The 12,349-nt window shown below is 41.9% G+C and overlaps 1 protein-coding gene across 1 annotated transcript in view; it reads right to left on the bottom strand.

The window, feature by feature from the left end:
• The window catches only part of LOC133443745 (potassium/sodium hyperpolarization-activated cyclic nucleotide-gated channel 3-like), a 29,014-nt gene extending 17,175 nt beyond the window's left edge, over positions 1–11,839 (bottom strand). The window contains exons 1-3 of the mRNA XM_061720938.1: positions 10,650–11,839; positions 3,501–3,924; positions 1,467–1,628 (exon numbers count right to left, since the gene is read on the bottom strand). Of these exons, the coding sequence (XP_061576922.1) occupies positions 1,467–1,628; positions 3,501–3,924; positions 10,650–11,308 (1,245 nt within the window). The 5' untranslated portion in view covers positions 11,309–11,839. The remainder of the gene's footprint in view (positions 1–1,466; positions 1,629–3,500; positions 3,925–10,649) is intronic.
• Positions 11,840–12,349: the final 510 nt, after the last annotated feature.

The raw sequence follows: 12,349 nt of genomic DNA, 5'->3' as shown, positions 1-12,349 counted from the left end.
GATAATCTGGGCTTGTTTTGCAACCACTAGACCTGGTCGCTCTTAAGGTTTCGGACCTGTGTGGACCTGCCATTGACATCCATCCTGAGTGATTTGATCCTAAGTGGTCAACAGTTCTGAGCATGTCATGACACCAATTAAATTGAATTAATAAAAAACAATTAAATGAGTTACACCTGTACTGCAAAACTGTAATGACTCAGATCCGCCATGTTTGTTACACAAACACGTCATCAATGGGAATTTATCTTTCTTTCTTTCTTTCTTTCTTTCTTTCTTTCTTTCTTTCTTTCTTTCTTTCTTTCTTTCTTTCTTTCTTTCTTTCTTTCTTTCAGGCTCATATCTTTCTTTCTTTCTTTCTTTCTTTTTATCATTTTTACCGCAAGATAACAAATTCTTACCGTGGGGAATTTTTTGGACGGTATATCGTGAACGGTAAAATATCACCCATCCCTAACACACACACACACACACACACACACACACACACACACACACACACACACACACACACACACACACACACACACACACAGACATACACATCTGCTCGTTCACCTGCATGCTCGCTCCGCAGTTTTGGGGGTCAGATAGTCGCGGTAGCCTAGCTGTGATTAGGTCCCGGGTACCTGGGATAGTTGCTGCTCGTGTCTCTGCCTGTTCTCGTGTCTGTTTGTTTTTTTGTCTTGCAGATTTCCAGGGCTCGTGTGCTCGTTGTGCGTTTCCATGTGTTTTTCGCGTCTTGGACTAGCAGCGAATGTCACCCCCCCCCTGGAGTGGAGCTGTTGGTTCTGCAGTAAAGGCTTGTGGATCCAAGGTGTTATTAGCAGTTCTGCAGACATGTTGATTGTTTTGAAAATTGGCTCTTGAATGCTCTTTTACGAGTCATCCCACAAAGCCCAACCCTGCCCCATCGTGATTGGTTTGGTCTGTTCTGTACTGGTGGAAATGGGTGTGAATGGGGCAGGTACCAGAACGGATGCTGGCCAGGTAAACACTTTTTTATTTTTTCCAAATGACATATTATAATAAATCTCAGTTCAGTCACAGGAAGAAAGTCCTGCCCAAATGCTGGAACCCTTAAATGACACCAGACAAAGTTACAAAGGGGTAAATAAATTCTAAATATCCCAGAGTTCATTGAACTAAAGAGTGACCAAACCTGACTAAACCAGTTCCACGGTTTACCTGACCACTCCAGGACATGCCACGTCAAACAACTGCAGTGCAAAAAGACCCACCAGTTAAGAGAATTCATAAAACTGCTCCCCTACTTTGGCCATCACTTCCTCCTCCTCGTCATCATCATCATCATCTCCACCTTTAATCACTACACACACAGACACTTGTGTTCTTCTCTCTCTTCCACAACAAGTAGCTCAGGCAAATCCCACCCAGCCACATCACATTATTTACTGAGGGATTTGGAGAGAAGTGTCCGCTTTGCTCCATCACAATCCACTTACCACCATCTTGTTCCTGGTGACCCAGCAGTCAGGAGGGAAGTCTTGCAGCATGGGAACCAGGAACTGCAGACAGCCATCCCAGTGACACAGCAGGAGCATCATGCCAATCAGGTTCATGATACGCACCATGGCGCTGGCCAGATCATAGGTCATGTGGAAAACCTAGAAAATAAACGCTCAGCATTAGGGGGAGAGGATACAATGAAACACACATTTCATTGTAAATGAACCTGCAATACTTCAAATCCCTCTGTAGCACCGGGGGATTTTAGATATACATTAAGTGGTGTGTGTGTGCCAACTGGCACGGGCGACCTGGTCCAGACCGCACTTAAGCTTCTATAAAGCAGCGGAGGCTGTTTCGGTGCTGAGAAAAACCATCTGCACCTATAATGGTAAAAGACCGGAGCCACTGTTGGAATTATAAAGATAATGTAGGAAATATCTGTTATTTAGAAGTGCATGTACGTGATAGCAAATAAAGCGGCATACAGCACTGCTGTTGGAAAAGAGATGTCATCACGCACTCCAATTGCTGGGATAGTCTTAAAAATATGGCAAGAATTTGAACATTTACAAGGCCGTGTCTCAAAACACGGATATTGACAAGTTAGAGTAATTTTAAATGTCTAAAAGGATTATCACTTGGCCGCCAATAAATCCCCGGCTGACTATGACTTCTATTACAGACCAGAGGTGTCAAGTAACGAAGTACAAATACTTTGTTACCTTACTTAAGTAGAAATTTTGGTTATCTATACTTCACTGGAGTAATTATTTTTCAGACGACTTTTTACTTTTACTCCTTACATTTTCACGCAATTATCTGTACTTTTTACTCCTTACATTTTAAAAACAGCCTCGTTACTCTATTTCATTTCGGCCTTAAAAAAAAAACTATCCAGTTAAATTGCTCCATCCGGATCGAGTGAATTTGGTTGTGGTTGTTTCAGATGTTCTTGTCCAGTTTTGTTCTTACATCCGTTCCCTCAGATTCCTGCAACTAAACTTGGATGTACATTCCAATAAAGGTTAGGATAAATGATAACATGCCTTTGAAGTATGTTTTTGCACCATTACAATACTTATAGGCAATAGGAATGGGTGATATTTTACCGTTCACGATAAACCGTCAAAAAAATTCCCCACGGTAAGAATTTGTCATCTCGTGGTAAAAACGATAAATTCCCCGTGATGACGTTTTTGTGTAAAACCGGATTTATGGTTCTGCGTTAAATCATGCGTACGTGTGCGGGAAGGAAGGAAGGAAGGAAGGAAGGAAGGAAGGAAGGAAGGAAGGAAGGAAGGAAGGAAGGAAGGAAGGAAGGAAGGAAGGAAGGAAGGAAGGAAGGAAGGAAGGAAGGAAGGAAGGAAGGAAGGAAGGAAGGAAGGAAAGAAGGAAATTAGCCAGAAAGAAAGAAAGATATGAGCCTGAAAGAAAGAAAGAAAGAAAGAAAGAAAGAAAGAAAGAAAGAAAGAAAGAAAGAAAGAAAGAAAGAAAGAAAGAAAGAAAGAAAGAAAGAAAGAAAGAAAGAAAGAAAAAGATGGAGTTGAATTGGTATTTTTTTTATCATCATTTTTATCCTTATCGGGATAAATGCCAGAAATTATCGTGATACATTTTTTAGTCCATACCGCTCATCCCTAATAGGCAACTAGTCATCATATCTCCTGCTCTCTGAAACACATGTTAATGCTCAATAGTACACATAAATGGTTCTTTAATATATTTACATTATACTAAGACGCATTCATTTTCAATGGCTTTTGTCGTTAATGGCTTTTTCCCCCTTACATTACTTTTACTTTTATACTTTAAGTAGTTTTGAAACCAGTACTTTTATACTTTTACTTGAGTAAAAAACTTGAGTTGATACTTCAACTTCTACAGGAGTATTTTTAAACTCTAGTATCTATACTTCTACCTGAGTAACGAATGTTAATACTTTTGACACCTCTGTTACAGACCATGATGAAATGCTTTGATCGGGCTGGGATCTTAAATGAAGCTGTAAATGCTCTGTCCATGTCTACCTCTTCCCATTGGTGGATGTAGCGGATGAGTCTGGAGAGGCGCAGAAGCCGCAGCAGACTGAGGATCTTGGTGAAGCGGACGATCCTCAGGGCCCGGGCCGTTTTGTAAAAGTCTGAGTCGATGCGCGTCTCCACGATGAGAAATATGTAGTCTACGGGTATGGAGGAGATGAAGTCCACCACGAACCAGCTCTTCAGGTACTTGATCTTGATCTTGTGCGGGTTCAGGATGATCTCCGTGTTGTCCTCCTTGACGATGCCTGTGCGGAAGTTGAGGACCAGATCCATGAGGAAGAAGGTGTCCGACACCACGTTGAAGACGATCCAGGGCGGCGTGTGCTCATCCTTGAAGAAGGTGATGCCCACAGGGATGATGATGAGGTTTCCCACCATCAGCAGCAGCATAGTCAGGTCCCAGTAGAACCTGAAACACATGTTTTTGTCAAATCTTATGTGATAAAAGAGACACCTGGTCACAAAGCTGAATGTAACTAAGCCATCAAAGGAATCCAACTAGGGCTGGGCGATATGGACCAAAAGTCATATCTCGATATTTTCTAGCTGAATGGCGATACTCGATATATATCGATATTTTTTCTGTGCCATAATTGGGGTTTCCCCCAAAGCATTATAGCATAGCATCTTTGTTAGCTTCATTTTTTCTGAGGCAAACCCTTAAAAAAACTGTCAGTTTTAATACAAAGCCTCGTGCCAAATGTCACACAGGTACCTTTGTTAACAGAGGTCTGCACAATATCTAAATGTATAAAACAAATGAAATAAAAATAAACTGCCTGCATATATAGAATAAAAATGCTTCTTGAATAAAATAAAACAAATATCCCTTTCCTCCATAACTATTAAATTCAAATACACTGTGCAATTAATACAATGTAGACAGTAACAGGCAGACTTTTCCACTGAGGTTGACAGTTGTGCAAATAACAAAACATTTGTGCAAATCTCAAATAAAACATTCAAGTCAATTTGTCACAAAATAAGCTATATCAAAATCATAAAAAAAAATTGTTTTTTTTTAAACATTTTTTTTTTAAATCGATATAAATGATATTGTCTTGTACCATATCGCGTTTGAAAATATATCGATATATATTAAAATCTTGATATATCGCCCAGCCCTAAATCCAACATATAAAAAATGAGGAACACTACATTTTGTATACAGAATAAGAGATTACCCAAATTCCAAGTTTCAAATAAGCTTAACTTTCTATAACTAAAGTGGTAACTTCTGTTTTCTTAATATGATAATTTGCTCTAACTCTTCATACAACACAATTTAAAGACACACATAGCCATGTTATTGTCAAACCCATGGGATGTTAGGGTTGATCACAGACCTCACTTACACAAGGGGGGATTTTTCTATTGTCAGTATGCATAAGGTTGTATAAACTACTTTTGTATCATGAAGAGTCAAAGGAAAGGTATCAGGCCCTTTTTAAAAGTTAACAGAGGTTTTTAAGATATAAGTTAAACGTTTATGACTGGAAAAATACCAAAAATGTACACTGCAAAAGAAAAAACACTGTTTTTCAACTGCGTATTACAGCTCTGTTGGAAGTAACTGGCTGAAGGGAAAGAGTCCAGCAGTCCACTCCACTCATCTGCAGGTTGAGCTTCTTTTAAAATCAGAGCTATGATGCATCATTTCCCAGTTGTGCAGCACCTAAACTTGATGAGGAGGTGGGTGATTGTACTCTGATCCCCATGTGTGATGTCACAATAACTCGAAAATGTCAACGGTTCATTGACAAACACCTTTTCCAGACTCACACATTCTCAAACAAGTGACAGAGCTGGGTTACGTCCCAGTTATGGAACTGGTTAAAAACATGAGACAATCTAATATGTGAATATATGTTATTTTTAAAGTCCCTTTTTAAAACATTTTTATGTGTGCCATAATTAAGAAGTTAACATCCTACATTATCTCACTAGATGGAAGATCCCACAATCATTGAGGGTGTTGTTGCAAGGTCATGAGAAATTTGTTAAACTGACATTTTTTATGTTTATAACCAAAAATAAATACCAAAAATGTATTGATATCAGCATATTTTATGCTTTTCTTTAGCAAATGTTAGTTTTTCTAACATTTCTGAGGTTTTGGAACATTGAAATGATTTTCCACAAAAGCCTTTTTGAGACCTTCACGTCACGCCAATATTTTGAACCTTGAGTGTTTTTGTCTTGAAGCAGAAACAACTCTTTTCAGACATGAATGTCTGTGAGCTGCGTCTGCGTCCAGGCTCAGTGTGATCTGCTTTCCCCCAAAAAAACATTTTGGGAATGTAGTAACTTAAAACAGGAAGCTAATTTCTCCAAAACTCGCTGTCTTAAACTCAAAAACAAACGTAAAAACAAAGCAGAGTAATACTAAAATGAGCAAAGTCAAAATGTCTTAGACAAACTGAAACTGAGCATGAAGCAATGAAATAGGAAGATAATGGATGATTCCTCAAAAATAATAATATATCCTCCCTGGCTGGTGCTCACCTTCTGTCCGCCGGGGCGATGTGAACTCTTCTGAATTTATTCATAATAAATATTGATTTTCATAACCAGTGCGCTGAGTTGAATTTACGCTTTAATTTTTCGGTTTTGGATATTGTTCCAAGGGAACACACTGCAAGTAGCAGAGCACTTTGTTTCATCGAAAACATCCAGTAACATAAAACTCATCCTTGTGTGAAATGCGGGGGGTGTTTGTTTATCACCGCCAAATTGCACAGACATAAGCTTGTGTGAGATTGCATGTCTGCTCCATTTCAGACACCTAATTAACCTCTGATCGATTCGGCAGGAGCCACACACACCTACGCGGTCATGGCAAACAGACCTGCGAGGTGATGCTGCTGATGCTCAGGGGAAGAATGTGGTGATTATGACGGGAATAAGTGCACGCCAAGCCTCAAGCACTTTCTGGGAATGATTATTAAAAAACCAGAATTAAAGCAAAACCCAAAACTAAATTCCTCCTTTTTACCTCAAAAACTTGGGAGTATTTGTTGCTTTGTGTCTTTAAGTAAAACTTGTGTGCAACACAATGTGACAACTTTATGAAGGTGTAAATTATAAATAGGCCTGTGCATGGTTTTATTACAAAGTAAGTAAGTAATTATGCAGCTCCAGGTGTCACTGTGGCATTTATTCACACCTATAGGACAGTAAAGTTTCACATAACTCATGTGGGAAGCTGACATAAAAGCCTGACCTTCTGTCCCGCAGCCTTTAAACCGTTCCTGTTTGAATTAGAAAACCTGGAGCTGTCAAAGCATTTTTAATTTGGTAATGAAACTGGACGGCGAAGCAGCCAAAAATCAAAGTGATAAGTTCACATGCGACCAGGCTATCCTCCGCTAATGCCTACTGCGGTTACCGGTGCCCAACCTTCACGGAGGAACATCACGGAAACGTGAGAATCCAGGGAGAGTAGGGTGGCCATTTGTTCTAATCAGCTTTCTGTTGTTCTGCCAAACAAAGCATTTGCATTTCTCCCAACATCTGCCCGCTGTCCCTGCACTGACACACTGGTCCTAATTGCATGTTCCCTCTCTGGATAAATCAGCCGTTATCTCCTGAGAATACATGTCATCCCCAGAAGTCAGTTTCCATCAGCCAGATGTTGTGTAGTTAGTATTACAGCTCTGCACTTGTCACAGCACGGTAAAACTCTGGGACAGCTGGGTATGAAAAAAAACAAACAAAATAAATATAAAATACAACAATAAAAAAAATAAGGTCTGTAAAGGACAGTGCATTACTGCAATCCCCTACGGACCATCCTGCTGGCTCATCAGCTGACCATGTGTGCGTGCCACATGGGGCCCACGGACTTGCTGGTGTCATTTGGAGACGACATCAAAATACAGCTGATGTTTTTGCATCGGGGGTTGTGCACCTGGGCCGACCCGGAGAGGCTTCTTGCACTATTTGGGTCAGAGTGTGACTCCGGTAAAGAGCATGACAGCACAAAGAGAGGGGAGTTACGAGCAAAGTGAACACAACAAGGCTTAAAATGGTGAAAGGAGCTTAGATCAATCAGGACAGCTGAAAAGGGGATCACATTTGTACTAGAGATACTTATCTCTTGCTGCCAGAGTGCAGCTGAAGCACAACAGCCTGCATGCAGCTCAGTGGCTTAACACACACCTGTACTGTGGCTCGGCCCCACCAGCAATCATATTAAACATATTCATGCAGCCTGCCAGCTCGGCGTGCATGCTTGTGCAGAGAACAGCCAGCGGCTCCTTCCGGTACGAGCAACTTAAAAAGACACACAGAGGATGCACGGGCTGCACTGTGCTGACCTGATGCATAGTGGCACTGAGGGCGAAGCGTGTGTTTAACTTGCAGCTCTGACAGGTAGTGAAGATGCCCTGCAAAGCTCATGCCATCTAAAAACAAAAAAAAAATGACCAAAAAGAAAAGAAAATCCCCTGACAAATCTTTATTGCTTCAACTTAAAATGGGATCTGCTAGGATAAAGCATTCGACCCGAGCCGTGCACTCTGCACTAAAACCCTGCCCCTGCACAAAGTGTGGTCCAACTGAGCACGAAGTGATGACACCTCATAACTCAAGCGCAGAGTTAACAGCTGGACGGCCTGATTCCTCACAACATCATTTTCATCTCAATCCCTCTGTGTCTCTCTCTATCGCTCCGTCTGTGTTTTGGTGGTGTGTCCCCTCCCCGGCCACACCATTTCTGCTCCATTAGACTAATTGTCCTGTAATAATCTCCACTGATGTGTGCTTCTAATATCTTCAATGGTCATGTTACCCTATTTTGATTACCCCATTTCCATGCCCCCTCCTGCACTCTCTGTAATCCACTGCCCTCTCTGAAATCATCAAAAAAAGTGTAATTCAGATGAGTGGAAAAAAACTGCAGTGACACACATCAACGTGCAATATGATGACAGTGAGCCTCAAGGTTATATGTCATGAAAATCCCCGTTGATGGTGGCGATACACATCCAGTCAGGGAGCAGGATGCAAAGAAATGGTATGAGCGGTAAATTGGTGAATTAGGGATTGGTTAAGAGCGGTGCATTAAATGAAAACTGCATGAAACATTGTCGGGTTAATACTGCTTTTTGTGTGAATCAAACTATATGCACACACACACACACACACACACACACACACACACACACACACACACACACACACACACACACACACACACACACACACACACACACACACACACACACACACACACACACACACACACACACACACACACTTCTCCAAGCTGAACAAAAAAGGGGCTTATACCCTGCATATGTATTTTAAAAGCACAATGACAGCCAATATGTAAGAGGATTTTGCATGCCTTTATGGTAGCCTACATCTAAATGTTTCCCTGTAAGAATGGCTTGACTGGCACGTGTAGTCTTAAAAATACATCACATTTAAGGCTGATTTATGGTTCCGCGTTAAATCGACGCAGAGCTTACGGCGTAGGGTACGCGGCGTAGCGCAACGTACTGCGTCGATTTAACGCGGAACCAAAAATCTGGCTTTAGAGGGAAAGTCAGCCACATTTGGCTTATGAGACCTCAACTAGTGGGGTGGCTGTTCCCAGGGGCGTCAATTGGGTATGGCAAGGTACGGCAGCCGCCACACCTTGGCTTCAAGGGTTAAATGTAAATGTTTGTTTTTTCAATACATTTATGGAACGCTGTCTCCTTGTATTGATTATTCTATTACTTAATACATATAGAATAACTACAAATGCAAATCAGAACATGATCGATTTCACTAGTTATTATACACTGCAAAAACTCATCTTAACAAGAATATTTGTCTTATTTCTAGTTAAAATGTCTAATTTTTAGTCAAAAGAAATCTCATTACATTTAAGACAAGACTCAAAAACAACCGTTTTCACCTGTTTCAAGTAGATTTTCACTTAAAATAAGTAGAAAAATCTGCCAGTGGAACAAGATTGTTTTGCTTGTAATGAGAAGATAAATCTTGTCCCACTGGCAGATTTTTCTATGTATTTCAAGTGAAAATGTACTTGAAACAGGTGAAAATGGTCAAATAACAAGTTATTTTTCTGGTAATGACTCTTGTTTTAAGTGTAATGAGATTTTTTGACTAAAAATGAGACATTTTAACTAGAATAAGACAAATATTCCTGGTAAGATTTTGAGTTTTTGCAGTGAGCGAGACTGCATTTGAAAAAGTTCCAATTTTCTTGACCACACGGATAAGCTACATAGACTTCTGTGATGAGTATTTGCTGGTTGTGTTGATTGATACTCTAGTTAAGTTCTGTGACTCGTAACCTTGCCATACCTTAGCTTCCACTGAAATGACGCCACTGCAAAAACTCAAAGTCTTACCAGGAATATTTGTCTTATTTCTAGTTTTAAAAAGAAAACTCCCGCACACGTTCTTCTCACCAGACTACTGTTTTATTGGGCCAACGTTTCGGTCATCGACCTTTTTCAAGTCATCATTATTATTATTATTTCTAGTTAAAATGTCTAATTTTTAGTCAAAAAATCTCATTACACCTAAAAGTCATCACCAGAAAAATAACTTATTTGACAATTTCCACCTGTTTCAAGTCAATTTTCACTTGAAATAAGTAGAAAAATCTGCCAGTGGGATAAGATTTATCTTCTCATTACAATCAAAAAAATCCTGTCCCACTGGCAGATTTTTCTACTTATTTCAAGTGAAAATGTACTTGAAACAGGTGAAAATGGTCAAATAACAAGTTATTTTTCTGGTAATGACTCTTGTTTTAAGTGTAATGAGATTTTTTGACTAAAAATGAGACATTTTAACTAGAAATAAAACAAATATTCCTGGTAAGATTTTGAGTTTTTGCAGTGATCGAGACTGCATTTGAAAAAGTTCCAATTTTCTTGACCACACAGATAAGCTACATAAACTTCTGTGATGAGTATTTGCTGGACGTGTTGATTGATACTCTAGTTAAGTTCTGTGACTCGTAACCTTGCCATACCTTAGATTTGACTGAATTGACGCCACTGTCTGTTCCATAATGATCAGTTTACAATCAGCATCCTCAACAATATGACAGGACTGCAGCACAATAGCTTTTTAAATGACACTTTTTTTTTCTGCCACATAAATTACCTAAAATCACTGTAGGGGTGGATGATCCAGAAGCCCGCAGACTTGACGCGCTCCCTCTCGTGCTCCACGGCCCTCTCGCTGCCCAGCATCCGCAGGGAGAACTTGTTGACCCCCGGCTGGAGCATGGCCCCGAACTGCCGGTGCATGAAGCCGGCCTGGTACAGCCGCTCATCCTCGGGGACGATCTGCTCGCTGCCCTCCAACTTGATGAAAGTTGCCTGGTCGAACAACAGGGACGGCTGGCGGGGCTGCGGGGCCCCCGGGGGCCCGCCCTCGCCGGCCAGGCTCTCACACACGTCCCCGCCGGCGTCGCTCCCCGGGAGGAGCCGCCGCTGCTCGGCGGGGGGATGCTGCCGGTGCCCGGTGATGGAGGAGATGCTGCTCCGGAGAAAACGGCAGTCCCCGTTCAAGTTGGTCTTCACGTTCACGGTGCAGACGTCCCTCTCCAAGTCCTCGCTCCTGCTGGCATCCTCCTCGATGCTTTTGCAACTGCTCGCAGGAGAGGAGGAGGAGGGAAATTGTTTCAATCGAATAGTTTTCCTCTTAGTGTCCTTGTCGTCGCCGTCTCCTCCTTCACTGTCAGTCACAAAGGGTTTCTGCACAATGTTTTGCGGCAAGCTGTACAGCCGTTTGCGCATGGAAGACTGAAATCTTTCCATTTTTTTTTGTGGATGGAGGGAGATGGGGAGGGAGAGGGGGGGGAAACGAGACAATGTGCGCCCTAATGACAGAAGGTGAAAACAGAAGGATGAATCATGGATCTCACACAGTTGGGGTGCAGCTGGAGGCAACACGGTGACGGCGCATCCGCAGGACGGGTCGTATCTTATCTGACACTTGGGACGTGCCGCTCTCCTCCGGTCCGAGCATGAGAGATGATGAGTCAACAACACGCAACACGCCTTCAATCAAACAGACATGAATGAATAGATAAATGAATAGAGAAGTAGAAAGGAATGCGCGTAAATCCGGGCAGGCTGAGTGAGTGCAGTCGGGAGCGCATCAGGATGCAGCATGCCGAGCGTCGGACGTGCCGGAGTGGGAGAATGCTGCTGATGCTGATGCTGCTGATGCTGCTGATGCTGATGCTGCTGATGCTGCTGATGCTGCTGAGCTCCTCAATGACAAAGCATCATCTCCACCTCCCCCAGAAATATCCGAGCTCTATCTCCGCGCAAGGTGAACACAGGCACGCGTGCGGCTGGAGCCGGCGTTCACATGGCGCTGACATCACTGAGCCATAAAGCCCGATTTATGGTTCCGCGTTAAACCGACGCAGAGCCTACGGCGTAGAGTGCGCGGCGACGCGCAACGTACGGTGCTCAGGCTCTGCGTTGGTGTAACGCGGAACCATAAATCAGCCTTAAGCCGGTCGCTCGCTTTCTATGAACGTGAATATTGATGAATCTATGAGGTTGCCATAGGAGCCAGCATGGCACAATGTTCTCACCCCTCTCCGACATCTGGAAGGGGGATTTCAAGGATGTGTGTCGCAATCCTTGGAGTTATTGACCCTAGTACAAGTACAAGTACAAGTACAAGTACAAGTACAAATACAATAATAATACAAACCCTTTTTTCTATTACAGAAAAGAGCTTTAAGGATAATTAATAAAACCGACTATTATGAACCAACAAATAATCTTTTTATTAAATATAATACCTTAAAATTCCATGATATAGTAGAGCAGAAAACTGTT

This window comes from Cololabis saira, chromosome 5, assembly GCF_033807715.1.
Source record: "Cololabis saira isolate AMF1-May2022 chromosome 5, fColSai1.1, whole genome shotgun sequence".
Classification (NCBI taxonomy): domain Eukaryota; kingdom Metazoa; phylum Chordata; class Actinopteri; order Beloniformes; family Belonidae; genus Cololabis; species Cololabis saira.
Note: the sequence above shows the minus strand (reverse complement) of the source record. Positions and strands in the feature narration are given on the sequence as shown.